General features: G+C 49.2%; 2 protein-coding genes across 7 annotated transcripts in view; one reads left to right on the top strand and one right to left on the bottom strand.

Moving 5' to 3' along the window:
* The window catches only part of agap2 (ArfGAP with GTPase domain, ankyrin repeat and PH domain 2), a 24098-nt gene extending 17894 nt beyond the window's left edge, over positions 1-6204 (bottom strand). For 2 of the 5 annotated variants that reach the window (XM_030352867.1, XM_030352876.1), the window contains exon 1: positions 5870-6204. In XM_030352867.1, the coding sequence (XP_030208727.1) occupies positions 5870-6032 (163 nt within the window). In that variant the 5' untranslated portion in view covers positions 6033-6204. Of the gene's footprint in view, positions 2957-5869 lie in introns of those variants that run through there. The other 3 variants (XM_030352840.1, XM_030352858.1, XM_030352849.1) reach the window with 2 other exon arrangements.
* A 937-nt stretch (positions 6205-7141) lies between these two features.
* Positions 7142-13671, top strand: tspan31 (tetraspanin 31). 2 transcript variants are annotated; one of them, XM_030352978.1, is made up of 6 exons: positions 7142-7368; positions 8741-8908; positions 9987-10067; positions 10363-10503; positions 10860-10967; positions 11447-13671. In XM_030352978.1, the coding sequence occupies exons 1-6, from the start codon at positions 7306-7308 to the stop codon at positions 11519-11521; spliced, it is 636 nt and encodes a 211-aa protein (XP_030208838.1). In that variant the 5' UTR covers positions 7142-7305; the 3' UTR covers positions 11522-13671. The 2 variants fall into 2 exon arrangements, with proteins under 2 accessions (XP_030208838.1, XP_030208842.1); XM_030352982.1 differs by lacking the exon at positions 7142-7368 and adding an exon at positions 7406-7530.
* The last annotated feature ends 1329 nt before the right edge of the window (positions 13672-15000 follow it).

The following is a 15000-nucleotide window of genomic DNA, read 5'->3' as shown; positions in this document are numbered from 1 at the left end:
GTATGTAGACGGGCGGCCCCGAGGCCGCGGGCCCCGAGCTGCTTTTGGTGAAGATCCCGCTGATGAACTTCAACATCTTCCGGTCCTTGGCAGAGCCGCGCTGGCTCTGCTGGATCTGCTGGATCTCCCTGGTCAGAGCCAGGTCCTCCGAGAGGATGTTGAGGTCGCTGTTGTCCAGCGTTCGGCTCTTGCCTTTGCGTGGTTTGGGCGGCTGGCTGGCCGGGCCGGGCAGGGACGCTGACCCCGTCTTCAGCCTCTCCTTCCTGGGCATGTCTCTCATCACCGGGCCCCCTCCGATCTCCAAGGGCATCCCGACCCTAGCCCGACCGTCAGCCTCATCCCGCGGGTCCCTCCAACCCTCCGTCCTGCTGGCCTCGGCCCAGGACGCCCTGCAGGGCCCCGGGGAGCGGGTAGGCATCCGGCTGTCCTTGCGGTCCAAGCTTTGGGCTGAGGTGGGACTCCGCTCCCTGCCGTCTCGAGAGTCCCGGCCTCGAGTGGTGACGCTGCTGTGGGACTTCAGCAGACTGACGGGTCGCTGACCCACGGGCCGGATGGGGAAGCTGCTGCGGGTCGGGGTGCGGACGGGCTCCGACATCTCCATCGGTGACATACCGGGCAGTGACGGAGAAACGCATTTCTTTGCCTCCAAGGCGGAGGGCGTCTTTTCACCAGAGAGTGTCTTTTCCCCTCTCCTCGAGTCTCTGTCCGCAGCGGTGTGTGGGAGAGCCCTCTCAGAGGCTAATGGGATCGTGAGGTTGCACAGTGGCTTCTCACTTCCTTTGGCCGGGGCAGCATCACCAGCAGAAGGTACTTTGTCTCTCGCGGGGCTGAGGGTTGGTCTCTCCTCCTCCTCCTCATCTCTGAGCTCACTCAGTACGCTCCCTCTCTGCGTGGCGGCGTCCTCGACCCCACGCGGCGGCCCCTGCATCCCCCCGGGTGCAGGGACCGCCTCTCCTCTGACCCGGGGCTCCTCGCCGCCCGCTCCCCCCGGCCCGCTCCCAGGCCTGGCCTCGGCCTCGGCCTCTCCCTCTCCCCCCTGTCCGTTCTTCCTGGCGTCCTGGCCATCCTCCTCCAGCGCCTCAACCTTGACCAGAGTGAGGGAGATGAGGTAGGTGGTGCGCTGCTGCAGGGCGCCTCCTCCGCTCATGGGCTCAGACTAAGGGGGACAAACCGCGAGATGAATGAACCGACTGAGCGGCATGGACCAGCGGACGCCTCAGCAGCGCGCCGCGGTGGGGCACCTTGGACCAACGCGGCAGCAGAACGGGAAGGCCCGGCTCACATGGAGGGGGATTAGGTTTTCCCTCAGACGATATGACGGCCGGGAAGTCGACGGATCCATCTATCAACCCCCCCCAGAGCGCCTCCCTTGTTTCCTCCACTTGAGATTTCGATTTCCGTCACGGTTTGCTTGGCTCGCCGTGTTTCACATCAGCGCAAAAATAGAACCGCCAAAATGTCCCCACTGCCTCACACGTCTGTCAATGGGCTGTCAATTCACCAGAGGTAACGTTCCCTCGGTCCTCGAGATGAATGTCTAGTCCATACCCCAAGTCAAGCCCGTCTAATACATATGCATGCGACCGGAGAAGATCCTCCTCATTACAGCGCCTCCAGGCTGCTAATTATTTACTTGACCTTATTCCTGTTACGTTGTCTTGATGAATCTCCCGCCGTTGTTGAAACGAGGTTTGTCAAGGTTCAGTTCCTTTTGATATTTCCTCCGATCATTTTTACCATTAGTGCCTCTGATGATAAGAGTGAGAAGACGAAGCGGCAGCAGCTGCAGAGACAGTGTGAGCAGTCCGCCCTCAGATCATGGGGATCTCATTCCATGCCTCGCATGAGTCCTGACACGCAGCATCCATGCAGAGGCCGGCGGAGGCAGGCCGTCGTTCTGAGGCAGACAGCGAGGACGCTGATGAGCCACCGGGGACCAGGGGAGGAGGAGAGACGTCAATGAGAGGCGAAAGCGGATCCCAGGCTGTGGATGTGTGGAGGAGACGCCTGGACGAGCGTGTGAGCCCTGCGGCCATCAGGGGACACAGCGCGGCTCCCCTGACCGCTGCTGTCCTCTGCACGCCGCCGGGGAGAGAGCCGCCGCCGCCGCCGCCGCCGCCGCTGCCGCCGCGGGAAGAACAACGTCGCAGAGACCGAGATGCCACGGAAATGTCCTTTTTTGGTCCAAAGCAAAAACCAGGCTCTGGAGGGACAGACGAGAGAGAAGCTGTCCACTTGAATGCGTCCAGAGAGAATCACGCTGGCATGCACACAAGTGCACAGGCACTGGCGGACATCAATCAGTCCCACACGCTCACACACATGCACACTCCTGGTCCAGCTTCCTCCGTGCTCCCTCGTCTCGTGCACATGCAATTAACGTGCGGACAGGAATCTCCAATGCCGCTTCTCCAACATGCCCCTCCTTGTTGCAAGAGGCAATTCATTCAATACCAGAGGAGCCTGTCTCTCCCCTCCTCTTCTCTCTCTCGCCCTTGCTCTCTCTCTCTGTGTGCAGGTCCCTGCTCTTTATGGCTCGTTCCTCATGTCCCCTCCCCTCTGTCTTCCTCCCTCTGTGCTGGAGAGGAGGGGGAGGCGGGGGAAGAGGCAGCAAAGCGACGGGTAAAGCCTGGCTGCAAGGCAGCGAAACATAGGCAGGAGCGGCGAGATGAAAAGGAGATCAGGGGTAGAGCAGAGATCTATGGCAGAGAAGGACAGAAATGAAGGAAGGAAGCTAGGAAGGCAAGCAGGGATAATCGTATGTATTTTAGAAGATGGATGGGTATAGCATGTTTATGGAAGATAACAAATTACAAATCAGTCTTTTTATTCCACAATGTTGATTCTTCAACTGCGGTTCTACACAGCGCTATTATTAACATCATCTATCTGCCTTCGCCAGTCAGTCAGCTTTTGTGTGTGTGTGTGTGTGTGTGTGTGTGTGTGTGTGTGTGTGTGTGTGTGTGTGTGTGTGTGTGTGTGTGTGTGTGTGTGTGTGTGTGTGTGTGTGTGTGTGTGTGTGTGTGTGTGTGTGTGAGTGTGTGTGTGTGTGTGCGTGTGTGCGAGTGTGCGTGTGTGTCAGAATGCGCCTGCGTGTCAGCGTGCTGGCTGGCTCTGGCTCCTCCTCCTCCGATGAGAGGCATGGCTTGTTTGTTGCTAAGGTGTTACAATCTTCCCAGCTCGGGTGGCACAATCATCCCCTGCACGGTCGTCCACTCCTCCTCCTCCTCCTACTCCTCCCCCTCCCCTCACAACCACCAATACCGCCCCACCCCCACCCTGCAGATTCTACAGTGTCCATGAATCGGTGCAAGAAGCGAGGGTCTTCTCCTGTTTGTGGCCGGGGTCCTGCTGGCGGTCTCCTCGCATCCCGCCCCGCCATGTGTTCAGGACATTTCCTCCAGATATTGATCCGCAGTGCGACGCCCACTACCGTTCATTAGCTGAGGTGGATGAGCTCAGGGTGTTCGGGGGGGCGCGGGCTGTGAACATATTGGACACCGATAACATGCCGCCCAAAAAATGCCATGTGACCCAATAGTTTCTTGTGTCCTTGAGGCTGTGTGTCGATCAAATCTATTCCACATCCTCCTGGCAGATGCCAAAGCTACAATGTTTAAATTGTAAAACAATGTAGGTCGATGATGATGTCAGTGATGAGAATTATCTTATTCGGGAATTTCTTTAGAAAATGAATATTTCGTTATAATAATAATAATGATTGTAGGTGTACTATTCGTGTTACAACCAGCCCGGTGAAAGGAACCACTACAATTTGGATTGTGTGTGTTCAACATCATTAAAAAATGCACCGTGTACAAGAACATAACGCTTCCTTGTAGATACATGGGGATCCAGTGTTAATTGGCCTTTAATTAAAAAAAAGACCTGAATGTGAACCAGTAGGAGACAACAGCCCACACCACAGTAAACCTTCCCAGTCCCACACCTCCATGCCATGAAAACAAGGTTTCTGCAAGGTTTCTGGATCTGCTGGGGTCTATGTGTGCTTTCTATTGTGATGCACACACACACACACACACACACACACACACACACACACACACACACACACACACACACACACACACACACACACACACACACACACACAGAGACACACACACACACACACACACACACACACACACACACACACACACACACACACACACACACACACACACACACACACACACACACACACACTGGATAGGAAAGTCACAATAACAACAGTCTGGGATAATTTTAGACACATCCACTCGCTTTGAACATGTGATAGAAATATACTAATGAATACAGGTGCAAACACACACACACACACACACATACACACACACACACACACACACACACACGCACACACACACGCCACATAAACATGTGCCAACACTTTCTCTGACATAACCCTCACCCACCTACAGCCATACTTCCAGGGTGGGCGCCGCGGGCAGACTCGTCGGACAGTCAAGGGCTGTTCGTGCTGGCTGATCTCTCATTTGCTTTTCACTGTGAGTGGCTTTCTCATCTCTCTGTATCTCATCTCTCTTCATCCCGTCTCCCTGTATCTCTTCTCTCTGAAACCCTCTGCATGACTTCTCTCTGTATCTCATCTCTCTGTATCCCATCTCTCTGTATCTCTTCTCTCTGTATCTCATCACTCTGTATCTCTCTTTAACTCATCTCTCTGTATCTCATCTCTCTGTGACTCTCTGTATCTCATCTCTATGTATCTCTTCTCTCTGTATCTCATCTCTCTGTATCTCATATCTCTGTATCTCTTCTCTCTGTATCTCTTCACTCTATATCTCCCTGTACCTCTCTGTATCTCTTCTCTCTGTATCTCTTCTTCGTTCTCTCTCTCCGATACCCGTCTCTTTCCTGCTGCAGTATAAGCAGTGTTGGGGGTTATCATTCAGATATCAATTTAAAAGTCTTTCTTTGCTCACAGGAGTGTCTCCCCTTCTTAACACTGTCCTTTTCTTCTCTACATTTTATCATTCAAAGACATGGGATTTTCCGTTTTTTTAAACTCAATGACTGAGGCTGATTGATCTTACAGATCCTACAGAAATACGTCAGGGCTTGTGATATCAAGAACTCACCACCACATCAGGAAACGGAAATTCGTAAATGATGACAATAAATAGGTCAAAAAAAAATTGCACGATCGTATCAGTACTGATGACACAAACACACTCACACACACATAAGTGCTAGTCCTGGCACAAAATAATTGCAAACGTAAAGGTAGAAAGATAATAAAATAAGGTCTGACTATTTAGGCATGATGACGAAACACTGAGGATATGTATGTTGAGGCAAGTCTGCAAGTCTGGAAGGAAGTGGCTTTGAGGGATGTTGCACGGTGGTAGGAGGAAATAGGCCCACACAGCAGGCTCCATTTTGCTACCATGGCGATGGCTGCATAAGAAGGCCCCATTGGTGGCCAGTATACTGTTACACTGGAAGGGTTCCTGCTGCTCATACCTCAAACCACCCTGTACCATTATGGAAAGTCTAGTATAATGTCACACACTGACCAAAGAAACGGCTTCTAACCAAAGCAGTGTTTACGCTAGTGAAACTGAGACAGGAAGCACGTAGGGAAGATGTGTTCAAGCATGAGTTTCTCAAGTTTCCGTCTTTAAGGCTGTCTCTAATGCTGGACGGGATTGCTTGAGAAACAACACCAATGTGTGTATCAAACCAAAATATGAAGTTAAAGTATAGTTAAAATAGTTAAAATAGCATGGGCAAAATGCCCTTTTGGGCAACCTTTTTGCTTTTTAAACCAAACCACTACATACTGAAACCTTTCTTCACTCACTAAACCGGCTCTGATTTGTCTCTCAGGCTGAGGACTCACCTTGCAGGCTCCTGAGGCAGATCTTCAGTCCGGAGCACAGCTGCGTATCTCCAACCTTCTCAAACTGTCTGAACAGGCGCTGGATGGAGGTCTGGACGGACTCATGCCTCCTCAGCTCCGCTCTTATTGCGGTCGAGTTCACAGATCTGCTGCTGCTGTTCATCCTGACGTACAGTCTGAAGGCACTTTCTTCAGCCCATTTGAAACCCTTGCATTTCCCGAAGAGAGCAGAGACTGCGATGCAGACCTCAACGGTCGTCTGTCTCAGGTCTAGACCACAGAGCTCAGCTCACTGTGTTCAGCTCCGTTTCCCCTGCAGGTTGTAAACTAACTTCCTGATTTAAAAAACGGTTCTTCAGTCCGCAGCAGTGCATAATGAGTTGATCAGGCTTCATAAGTGACATGAGCTCGCTCCAAAGGCCTGTTCCCGCTTTGTGCAGAAACCATGAAAGAAACCGTAACATGCATTGCATTATTATGAGCCGTATTGGTCCAGCCAAGCTCGGATAACTTTCTCAAGGTCCCAATGAAGTAGATTGAAACAGGTTTTGAACTCATACAACAGTGATTATTGGTTTGAACCCATACATCAGTGAATATTTGTATGTTTGAACCCATACATCAGTGATAGGCTTGAACCCATACAACAGTAATTAATCATATAGGTTTGAACTCATACAACAGTGATTAATCATAGGTTTGAACCCACACATCAGTGATTAATCATAGGTTTGAACTCATACATCAGTGATTAACAATAGGTTTGAAGCCATACGTCAGTGATTAATCATAGGTTTGAACCCATATATCAGTGATTATAGGTTTGAACCCATGAGTAATTAATCATAGGTTTGAACCCGCACATCAGTGATTAATCATAGGTCTGAACCCATACATCAGTGATAATCATAGGTCTGAACCCATACATCAGTGACTAATCATAGGTCTGAACCCATACATCAGTGATTATAGGTTTGAAGGCGTAGCCTACATCAGTAATTAATCATGGTTTGAAACCATACATCAGTGATTAATCATAGGTTTGAACCCATACATCAGTGATTATAGGTTTGAAGGCGTAGCCTACATAAGTGATTAATCATGGTTTGAAACCATACATCAGTGATTAATCATAGGTTTTAACCCATTCATCAGTGATTTATCATAGATTTGAACCCAACAGTGATTAATCATATTAATGACTGATGTATGGGTTCAAACTTTGGACCCATTCAACACTGATGAGTGGCGTCGAGCCGATCCGTGACGTCATCCATGTGTCACGCTGACGCCATCAGCTCCGCTCCCCACTCAGGCTGGTGACTTGCGGGCTGTTGTTGACTCGCAGACTGGTGACTGGTTACGGACTCATTCCTCCTCCAGAGAAAGACTTTCACTTTAATCGACTCACTCGCTTCAACCGATAGATAGTGACCATGGTGTGCGGCGGGTTCACCTGCTCTAAGAACGCACTGTGCTCCCTGAATGTGGTGTACATGGTGAGTACTGCTTTAGCATAGGCTAACTCCGGGAGCTAACAGCCTTAGCATAGGCTAACTCCAGGAGCTAACGGTTCAGAACCAGAGCAGGACAATGCAGTGTGACCCTCGCATACATGCTGCTCTTATTCACAAGCCGCCAGATTCTGTTTGCAAATAACCGTAGGTACTGTATGTATATACGTAATTTTATCAGGAGCTGACACTCGCATGTGCTACCGTTTTGCCAAAGGGCAAGGCACATTTGACCAAAGTATGACAGGTCGCTTTAGCTTGTTAGCTAGCAGGCTAGCAGCCTAGCTACCAACGGTAGCTATCTCAGCCCTGCGCTCCCTGTTAGCCGACCTGGTGCTAGCTGGGCTTGGTGAGGAAGGGCTCAGACAGACAGACACCAGTTGCGGTGTCTGTCTGTCTATATGTGTCTGTTTACATGGTGTCTGTCTACATGTCAGTGATGTATGTCGAACATCACTCCGACTGTTAACTTCATCTGTTAGCTTAATCTGGTGTTGTTGAGCAGCTTGTAGTCCTGTGTTCATTCACTACGGATCTATTTATCTCTAGTCAGTGACTGACTGCTGAAGTTAACATTCAACAGTCGGATGTTATTTCGAGGCGGAAACCTGAACACATTGTGCTAATCTTACGTCAGAGGGTCACTTATGTTGTGGTGACGTGGAGACACTAGGTGATTTATTGAACAGGCTCAGGGTTCACTATCCAGTCGTGTCCAATGGATTTAATGCTAGCATATGCGAATCCCGGCCACAGACAGACAACAGATCCCTGTCCTAGGATGCGTACCACTGTCCTTGTAAAGAAAGCGAATCATCTGACTGACTAACTGGGAAGGTGTGTGAGGCTCTCCAAGGGAGAAGGGGACCACTGTTTGTATACAGCGAGGCAGAACTACCAAAGTAGTTCATGCACATTCGTACTCCTCCATGTCCGATTGTTTACTGTTCCAATGTATTAGAAATGCATGAGTCCAGGATGTGTGTGTCTGAAAATGTGCTGAACTTCATTGTTCAAAATGTTAGGCATTTCCCCCTTTGAAGGAATGTCTTTAACGAGGGCTTCGTTAGTTTTAGTAGAAACAGGATGTGTTTCCCGGCCACAGCACACTCTGTCTGTCCTAAGTAGACACTTGGCCTCTGCCTTAAATATAAATTACATAAAACTCAGCCTCGGTGTTCCCACAGTGGAGCCATCCCTGCTTCCACAATCACAGCTCAGCGTAGTATATATCATCAACAATCTAAGATTTACATTTTCTCGCTGTGTGGAACCAATAGGAGGACCTTACTTGTTGTGATTTGGTGAGGAAACTCTGAGCTTTGTGCCACGGCCTAGAGGGTTTGTTGTGTTTCAGATGGTCGGGCTGCTGCTCATAGCAGTGGCGGCCTGGGGCAAGGGCTTCGGCCTGGTGTCCAGCATCCACATCATCGGGGGGGTGATCGCAGTGGGCGTGTTCCTGCTGCTCATCGCCATGGTGGGGCTGGTGGGGGCCGTCCACCACCACCAGGTCATGCTCTTCTTTGTATCCTTCAAGAGCAGCCTGCTCCAGTTGGAGGAGACCTTAAAGTAAAGTGAAGCTCTGTAGACATTAGACAATGATTTATTTTGTTTGACATTTTTAATTCATAAAATGTTAATACATATTCGTTTTGTTATCTAAAACGGGTTCATAACCTTTTTTGGTCCAAGGACCAGCATATTCCTAAAAAAAATTGGAGGGCCTGTACTCAATTTGAATGCCTTAATTAAAAAAAAAACATCCTGTTAAACAAAGGATTTGGGTGTTTTTCAAGATAATTTATTAATCCTTTTCTGGAAATATTTCAAGGCCCGGTACAAGGGGCCTGCCCGTAATTCCGACACCTCATTGTTCCGACGTCTGAATGGTCCGAAATATTTCCCATTAGATCGACATGCCACTATGCCGACGGTTCAATGTTACGAAAACGGAACCCATTGGTCTGAAGGGCCGTTTGTCCGACTTCAATATGCAGAATAGTTCTACATATAAAGAGTTTTTTTCTCTCTCTCTCTCTCTCTCTCTCTCGTGTGTGTGTGTCACTTTGCTCTCCAATATTCATCGTGAACGTGATATGTAGCATAGGTTGTATTTTGGTGCTTAGTGTGAGAGAGAGGTATAAAACTCTTTATATGTAGGCCTATTCGGCATATTGAACCGTCGGCCTAATGCGCCTCCTTTTGGAAAAGTCGGACAAACGGCCCTTCAGACCAATGGGTTCCGTTTTCGTAACATTGAACCGTCGGCATAGTGGCATGTCGATCTAATGGGAAATATTTCGGACCATTGAGACGTCGGAACAATGAGGCGTCGGAATTACGGAATGGCACCCGGTACAAACGGGTCCACGGACCAGCTCTGGTCCTGGTACCGGGGGTTGGGAATCGCTGATCTAGAAAACAGGGAAAAGCCAACCAACCATGGGGTTCTGAAGCTGTAATATTGGGTCGTTTTAATCGATCATATTTTTTAACTGTGTGAAACGTTTAACAGTGAGTACAGTGAGTTTCTACAGAATAACTAATCCATTGAGCAGAGCGAATGCTGTGTTGTGGTTTCCTTCACCGTGATTCCCTCCCAGTACATGGTCATCCTCTTCATCGTCTTCCTGTTCCAGTTTGGGGTGTCCTGCTCCTGCCTGGCCATGAACCGCGGCCAGCAGGTGAGACACACATCGCCTTCCACTCACTCTTTCACCTTCTGTCAAGTTTGTGTTATCTTTTTTTATTTCAGGCGTACAAAAAGAAAATGTAAAGGTTACGGAAGTAAAGTTTGAGCGTAAAAAGAGCTGTTCTAGTCTAGCTGCTTCTAGTTTACCAGACGTAAAATATGAATGCATACGGCATCTAACAGTTTAAAGCCAAGGGGAAAGTTTCCGTTGACTGAGATTCTCGTTGACTGAGTTTCTCGGCCCTGCGCTGATGCTTGACGCGTTGTGTCCTGGTGTCCCGGCTCAGGAGACCCTGCTGAACTCGGCCTGGGGGATGCTGCACAACAGGACCAAGTTGGAGCTAGAGAACAAGCTCAACTGCTGCGGCCTGCTGGACACCAACGCCACCCATGCACAGTTTGACCTGGACGTCTCCACCTGCAACGCTGTGAGCTTTACACCACCAGCCACTCTGTCCTCAGAACACCACGGCCAGGGAATAGTTGTAGACAAGGAAGCTCCTCTTCTGCAAACAAGGACTTTTAAAGTCTTAAAGTCTTATACAGGGACAGGGACAATATGAAGATATAATCACTCATATTTTTTCGCCACAAAATTTTTTGTTAGACAGCCTGTTGATGTCTTTCAGGATTTGAAATTATTCAGTTTTGTCGTTTATTCAGTTGTCGTTTATTTTTTTCTTCAAATGGACACGTGCGTTATCATTATTTTGCCATGGCTACGCACCTGTTGACCTTTGACCCCAGATCCGTAGTACTAAACAGGTTCTCGTCCTCCTCTCAGCCCTGTAAGCATACCAGCTGCTTACAGTGCGGGGACATGATGCTGGACCACGCCAGCGAGGTGCTGAAGATCCTGGGCGGGGTGGGGCTCTTCTTCAGCTTCACCGAGGTGAGCCGGCCGCCCCCCACTGGGGGAGCGTTGGGGCCCGCGGGGTCGACACTCTGTGTGTGAGCTGGATGAGAATCAGAGTCACTTGTATTGCATCTTATTGCACAAGCAAGAGCACAGTTCTTAGGCAGCCACATAGCAGCAACAATACAAGATAAAGTAAATAAAGTACAAATAAAAATGGGTTGCAGCATAGATCACAATAATGAATAATAATAAGAGAAACTAAAACAGTGGTGACGTGCATTATGATAAACTGTAGTGTAACGTGTTCCAGTGGTAGTGGCAGTGGCACCAGCCATGGTCGATTCGAGTGCAGAAATGCTTTCCAAATTACCACAAAAATTGTATTTATATATTCTGTTGTTGTCGTGTGCGTGGGGTTGGTTTAGGGGCAGTGGATACCTCCGGGAGCCTGACTGCTTGGGGGGGGAGGGAAGGTGCTTGATAACCGATGCTCTGCTGTCTTCCTCCTCCAGATCCTGGGCGTCTGGCTGGCGGTCCGCTACAGGAACCAGAAGGACCCCCGGGCCAACCCCAGTGCCTTCCTATAGTTGACCCCTCCGCACCCTCCGTCCCCGCACCCCCCCCGTCAGAGCAGTCTGTAGGTCCACTGGTACACGTAGAACCCCCCTGTAGGCAGACCTCATCTGGGTGTCGCACCAACTACCCGCACTGGTAGCCTGTGGCTGCTGGATGTAATCAACCCTTCTTCAATATTGCCTTTCCCTTTTGGTTTTGTGCCAAATTCCCTTACATTGGGTCTGAGGACCCTGGGATACTCGGTGGGGAACTGACAGGTCTATCCTGGTGACGGTGTCCAGACACCGGCTGGATCTGAGTAGCGGAGATCCCATCGCAGCTCTCTGTAGAGTCTAGCCTTGATTGCATGTGTCCTTGTACATACGTGCCCCAAGCCCCTTTATTTGCCACGGTTGCGTTTCCTTAGCCAACGTGATACTGCGTCTTCTCTTCTACTAACTGGTATGCACCTTCTTCCCAATACCTCCTCAGTCTGTAACTCGCCCACAGTTACCTGTGTGTCACGGTCCAGTGTTGACGGTAGGGGCGGGCCTGTACCTGTGTGGGTCGGTCCAATGTTGACGGTAGGGGCGGGCCTGTACCTGTGTTGGTCGGTCCAATGTTGACGGTAGGGGTGGGTCTGTACCTGTGTCACGGTCCAATGTTGACGGTAGGGGTGGGTCGGTCTATAATGACTAGGGGTCGGTCGTGTGTGGGGCGGTCCAAAGATGACGGTAGGGGTGGGTCGGTCTATAATGACTGTAGGGGTGGGTCTGTACTTGCGTGGGACAGTCCAATGATGACGGTTGGGGTGGGTCGGTCTATAATGACTGTAGGGGTGGGTCGTGTGTGGGACGGTCCAATGTTGATGGTAGGGGTGGGTCTGTACCTGTGTGTCACGGCCCAATGATGACGGTTGGGGTGGGTCGGCCTATAATGACTGTAGGGGTGGGTCGTGTGTGGGACGGTCTAATGTTGACGGTAGGGGTGGGTCGGTCTATAATGACTGTAGGGGTGGGTCGTGTGTGGGACAGTCCAATGATGACGGTAGGGGTGGGTCGGCCTATAATGACTGTAGGGGTGGGTCGTGTGTGGGACGGTCTAATGTTGACGGTAGGGGTGGGTCGGTCTATAATGACTGTAGGGGTGGGTCGTGTGTGGGACGGTCTAATGATTGAGTTGAGGTATCATGGGACAGGCAGAGCTTTTGAAGGATGGAAGGTAAACATCATGCGTGTGAAGTAATTTATTAACCTGTGTGGATGCTCTTTATTCATAGTTTTCCGATGTGCTGAAGCCAGGAACGCTGAGATTTATTTGGGGGTTTTGGGAGCTAGGTAATTTGAGTAAAACCGTGTTCAACTCTTTCTGAACTTGTGAACCTGAGCCAACTCACTGAAACAGTCCCGGTGGGTGGAATACCAAGGTACAGCCGCCTCCATCTTGTACATAGTGTTTTGTATAGTTGATGAACTCATGTTGGGTTTAGCCTGTGGTCCACCATCCAGTAGGAGGCGCTGAGGACAACTATCCATCCTTTGTATGTCTATGTTCCTTTTAAGGTCTGCTTAGCGTACAGTCCTCCGTTAACAGCGTCACTTCTTATGAAACTGGAAGACAGAGGAGGAATTTGGTTGGTGCTGTTGATTTAAATTCATCAGGAATTTGGGTTCATAGACAATGAGATTGTGCTATTCTGTTAACTCTGCTTTAGTACATTGGTCGCACTGCTGGTTTCCTTTTTTTAATATTTCTTTTGTCTTTTTGCCAATATATGTTAACTATTGCCATTCTTTAAACAGTGTTAAAATATTTGTGAAAACATTGATGTATTTGCTGAATCTATTTAAGTGCTGATCATGCACATTAGGTTACAATGTTTTGATTTTAAGATTTGTACTTGCTATGTAATTATTTGTTGTTCTCCAGTGAAACACTTTCCCGTTGAGAAATTATGGCTTGTATATTCATCTTTAGGCTTTTCAGTGACACTACACATCAAATTACCTCCGGTGTGTGAACCTTCATGTTTGCTTGGGGTTGTTGCAGTTTCAAATAGCTTTTTAACATTTGATTAGTGATCCATCACTCCGTACAGCACACCTTCTCAAAGTTTGTCAAATGTTCTGTCTTGGTTTCATTTTTGTCTTAATTTTCAAAATAAATGAAACCTCAAATTGGATTTTGTGTTCATTGTCCAGCTACTTGAATCCAAAGCACCTTCCAAGTAGCACCTTCAACCATAACCAAGTAGAAGTATATGAGTGCAGGTATAAATATGGTAAATGCATATAAACAATTTATTGATAGATGGTTATTTGTATGTCCGACTGCTTGAGTAAAAGTTGAGTTCTAAACCACCACTACCCTGCTGATTTTATATTGAAATATATAATAATGGATAATGGCAACACAGAATTCTTGTTCACCACATGATGGCAGTGTGAAGCCTTTCTGAGTCCACCTAAGATGTCCAGGCTCTTGGATTGTCATTTGCTAGTCAGGTTTCACCTGGTGAATCGAATGCACAATCCAATGGAGGAACATGTTGCCACCAGCATAACTGGTGGACTTGAGGGAGCGCAGAGCCACTTAAAAAATGAATCGACTAGTTGTGGAAGCGATATGATTCACAAGCTGGGCATATAACCCGTTGAACAGATCCAGCGCAGAGGAGAGGGGAGAAGCCTCCAGGGGGATGAGTGCCGTCTGCGAGGGAGAGGAACGATGAGACACACATAATGAAGGTACCTTCGCAAAAGAGAGCCCAAAGAATAAGACAAAGAGCCACACTCTTCCTTTGTCTTGACTGGCCAATGGGAGGCAGTCACATCACTTATGTCAGAGCGGGGAAAGGCGTGTTCCAACGCCTGGCTAGATGGCTCCCCTCCTGGCACAGGACGAACAGAGCTCTGCTCCCCAGGAGGCGGGGAGTGCTTGTTGTAAGTGAAATGCACCTGCTAGGGCCAATCAGAGGCCTTTGGGTCCTGAGTTTGTTTTCATCTCGTTGGATATCGCACCGGGGATGAGCTTGAGTCCCCCCCCCCCCCCCCCCCCTCCCTGTGGTCCGTGTGTGGTGTATCAGAGGAGGGGCTGAGGTGCCACGCCACCATGGAGGGCCATCTGGCCCCCGTGCCCATATAGCGTCCCAGCTCCACGAGTACAGCTCAGCAGGTGAACAAGAAAAATCATCACTCTGTTCTGTTTCTTCCGCTCGCTGCCCGTTGGCCAGTGTTGCGGAAATGGGGATGCTGAGAAAATGAAGCTGTGAACGGTTCCGATATCAGTTTTTCAATAGAACCGCATTATCTACAAAATCCTTTCTATAGCCCTGTTCTGTATGTGAAGCTGCTTGAAGCCACGGTTGTATCGGTGCAGACAGAATCACTGCATCATTTACACACAGGGGCCGCCGTCCTGGGAAGGACAGAAGCGCTGATCACCGGATTACCATTTATTATTCTCACAACACACGCGTCACTGATTTAACTGTATTTAGGGGGTATCCTGT

The sequence above is a fragment of the Gadus morhua genome, chromosome 1, assembly GCF_902167405.1.
Source record: "Gadus morhua chromosome 1, gadMor3.0, whole genome shotgun sequence".
In the NCBI taxonomy this organism is placed as follows: Eukaryota; Metazoa; Chordata; class Actinopteri; order Gadiformes; family Gadidae; genus Gadus; species Gadus morhua.
Note: the sequence above shows the minus strand (reverse complement) of the source record. Positions and strands in the feature narration are given on the sequence as shown.

Bases quoted from the DNA above. Each gene is read 5' to 3' on its own strand.
- tspan31 (XM_030352978.1), top strand. From the start codon at position 7,306: ATGGTGTGCGGCGGGTTCACCTGCTCTAAGAACGCACTGTGCTCCCTG. The intron at 7,369-8,740 runs GTGAGTACTGCT...GTTGTGTTTCAG, and splicing joins CCCTGAATGTGGTGTACATG to ATGGTCGGGCTGCTGCTCAT. The intron at 10,068-10,362 runs GTGAGACACACA...GTCCCGGCTCAG, and splicing joins CCATGAACCGCGGCCAGCAG to GAGACCCTGCTGAACTCGGC.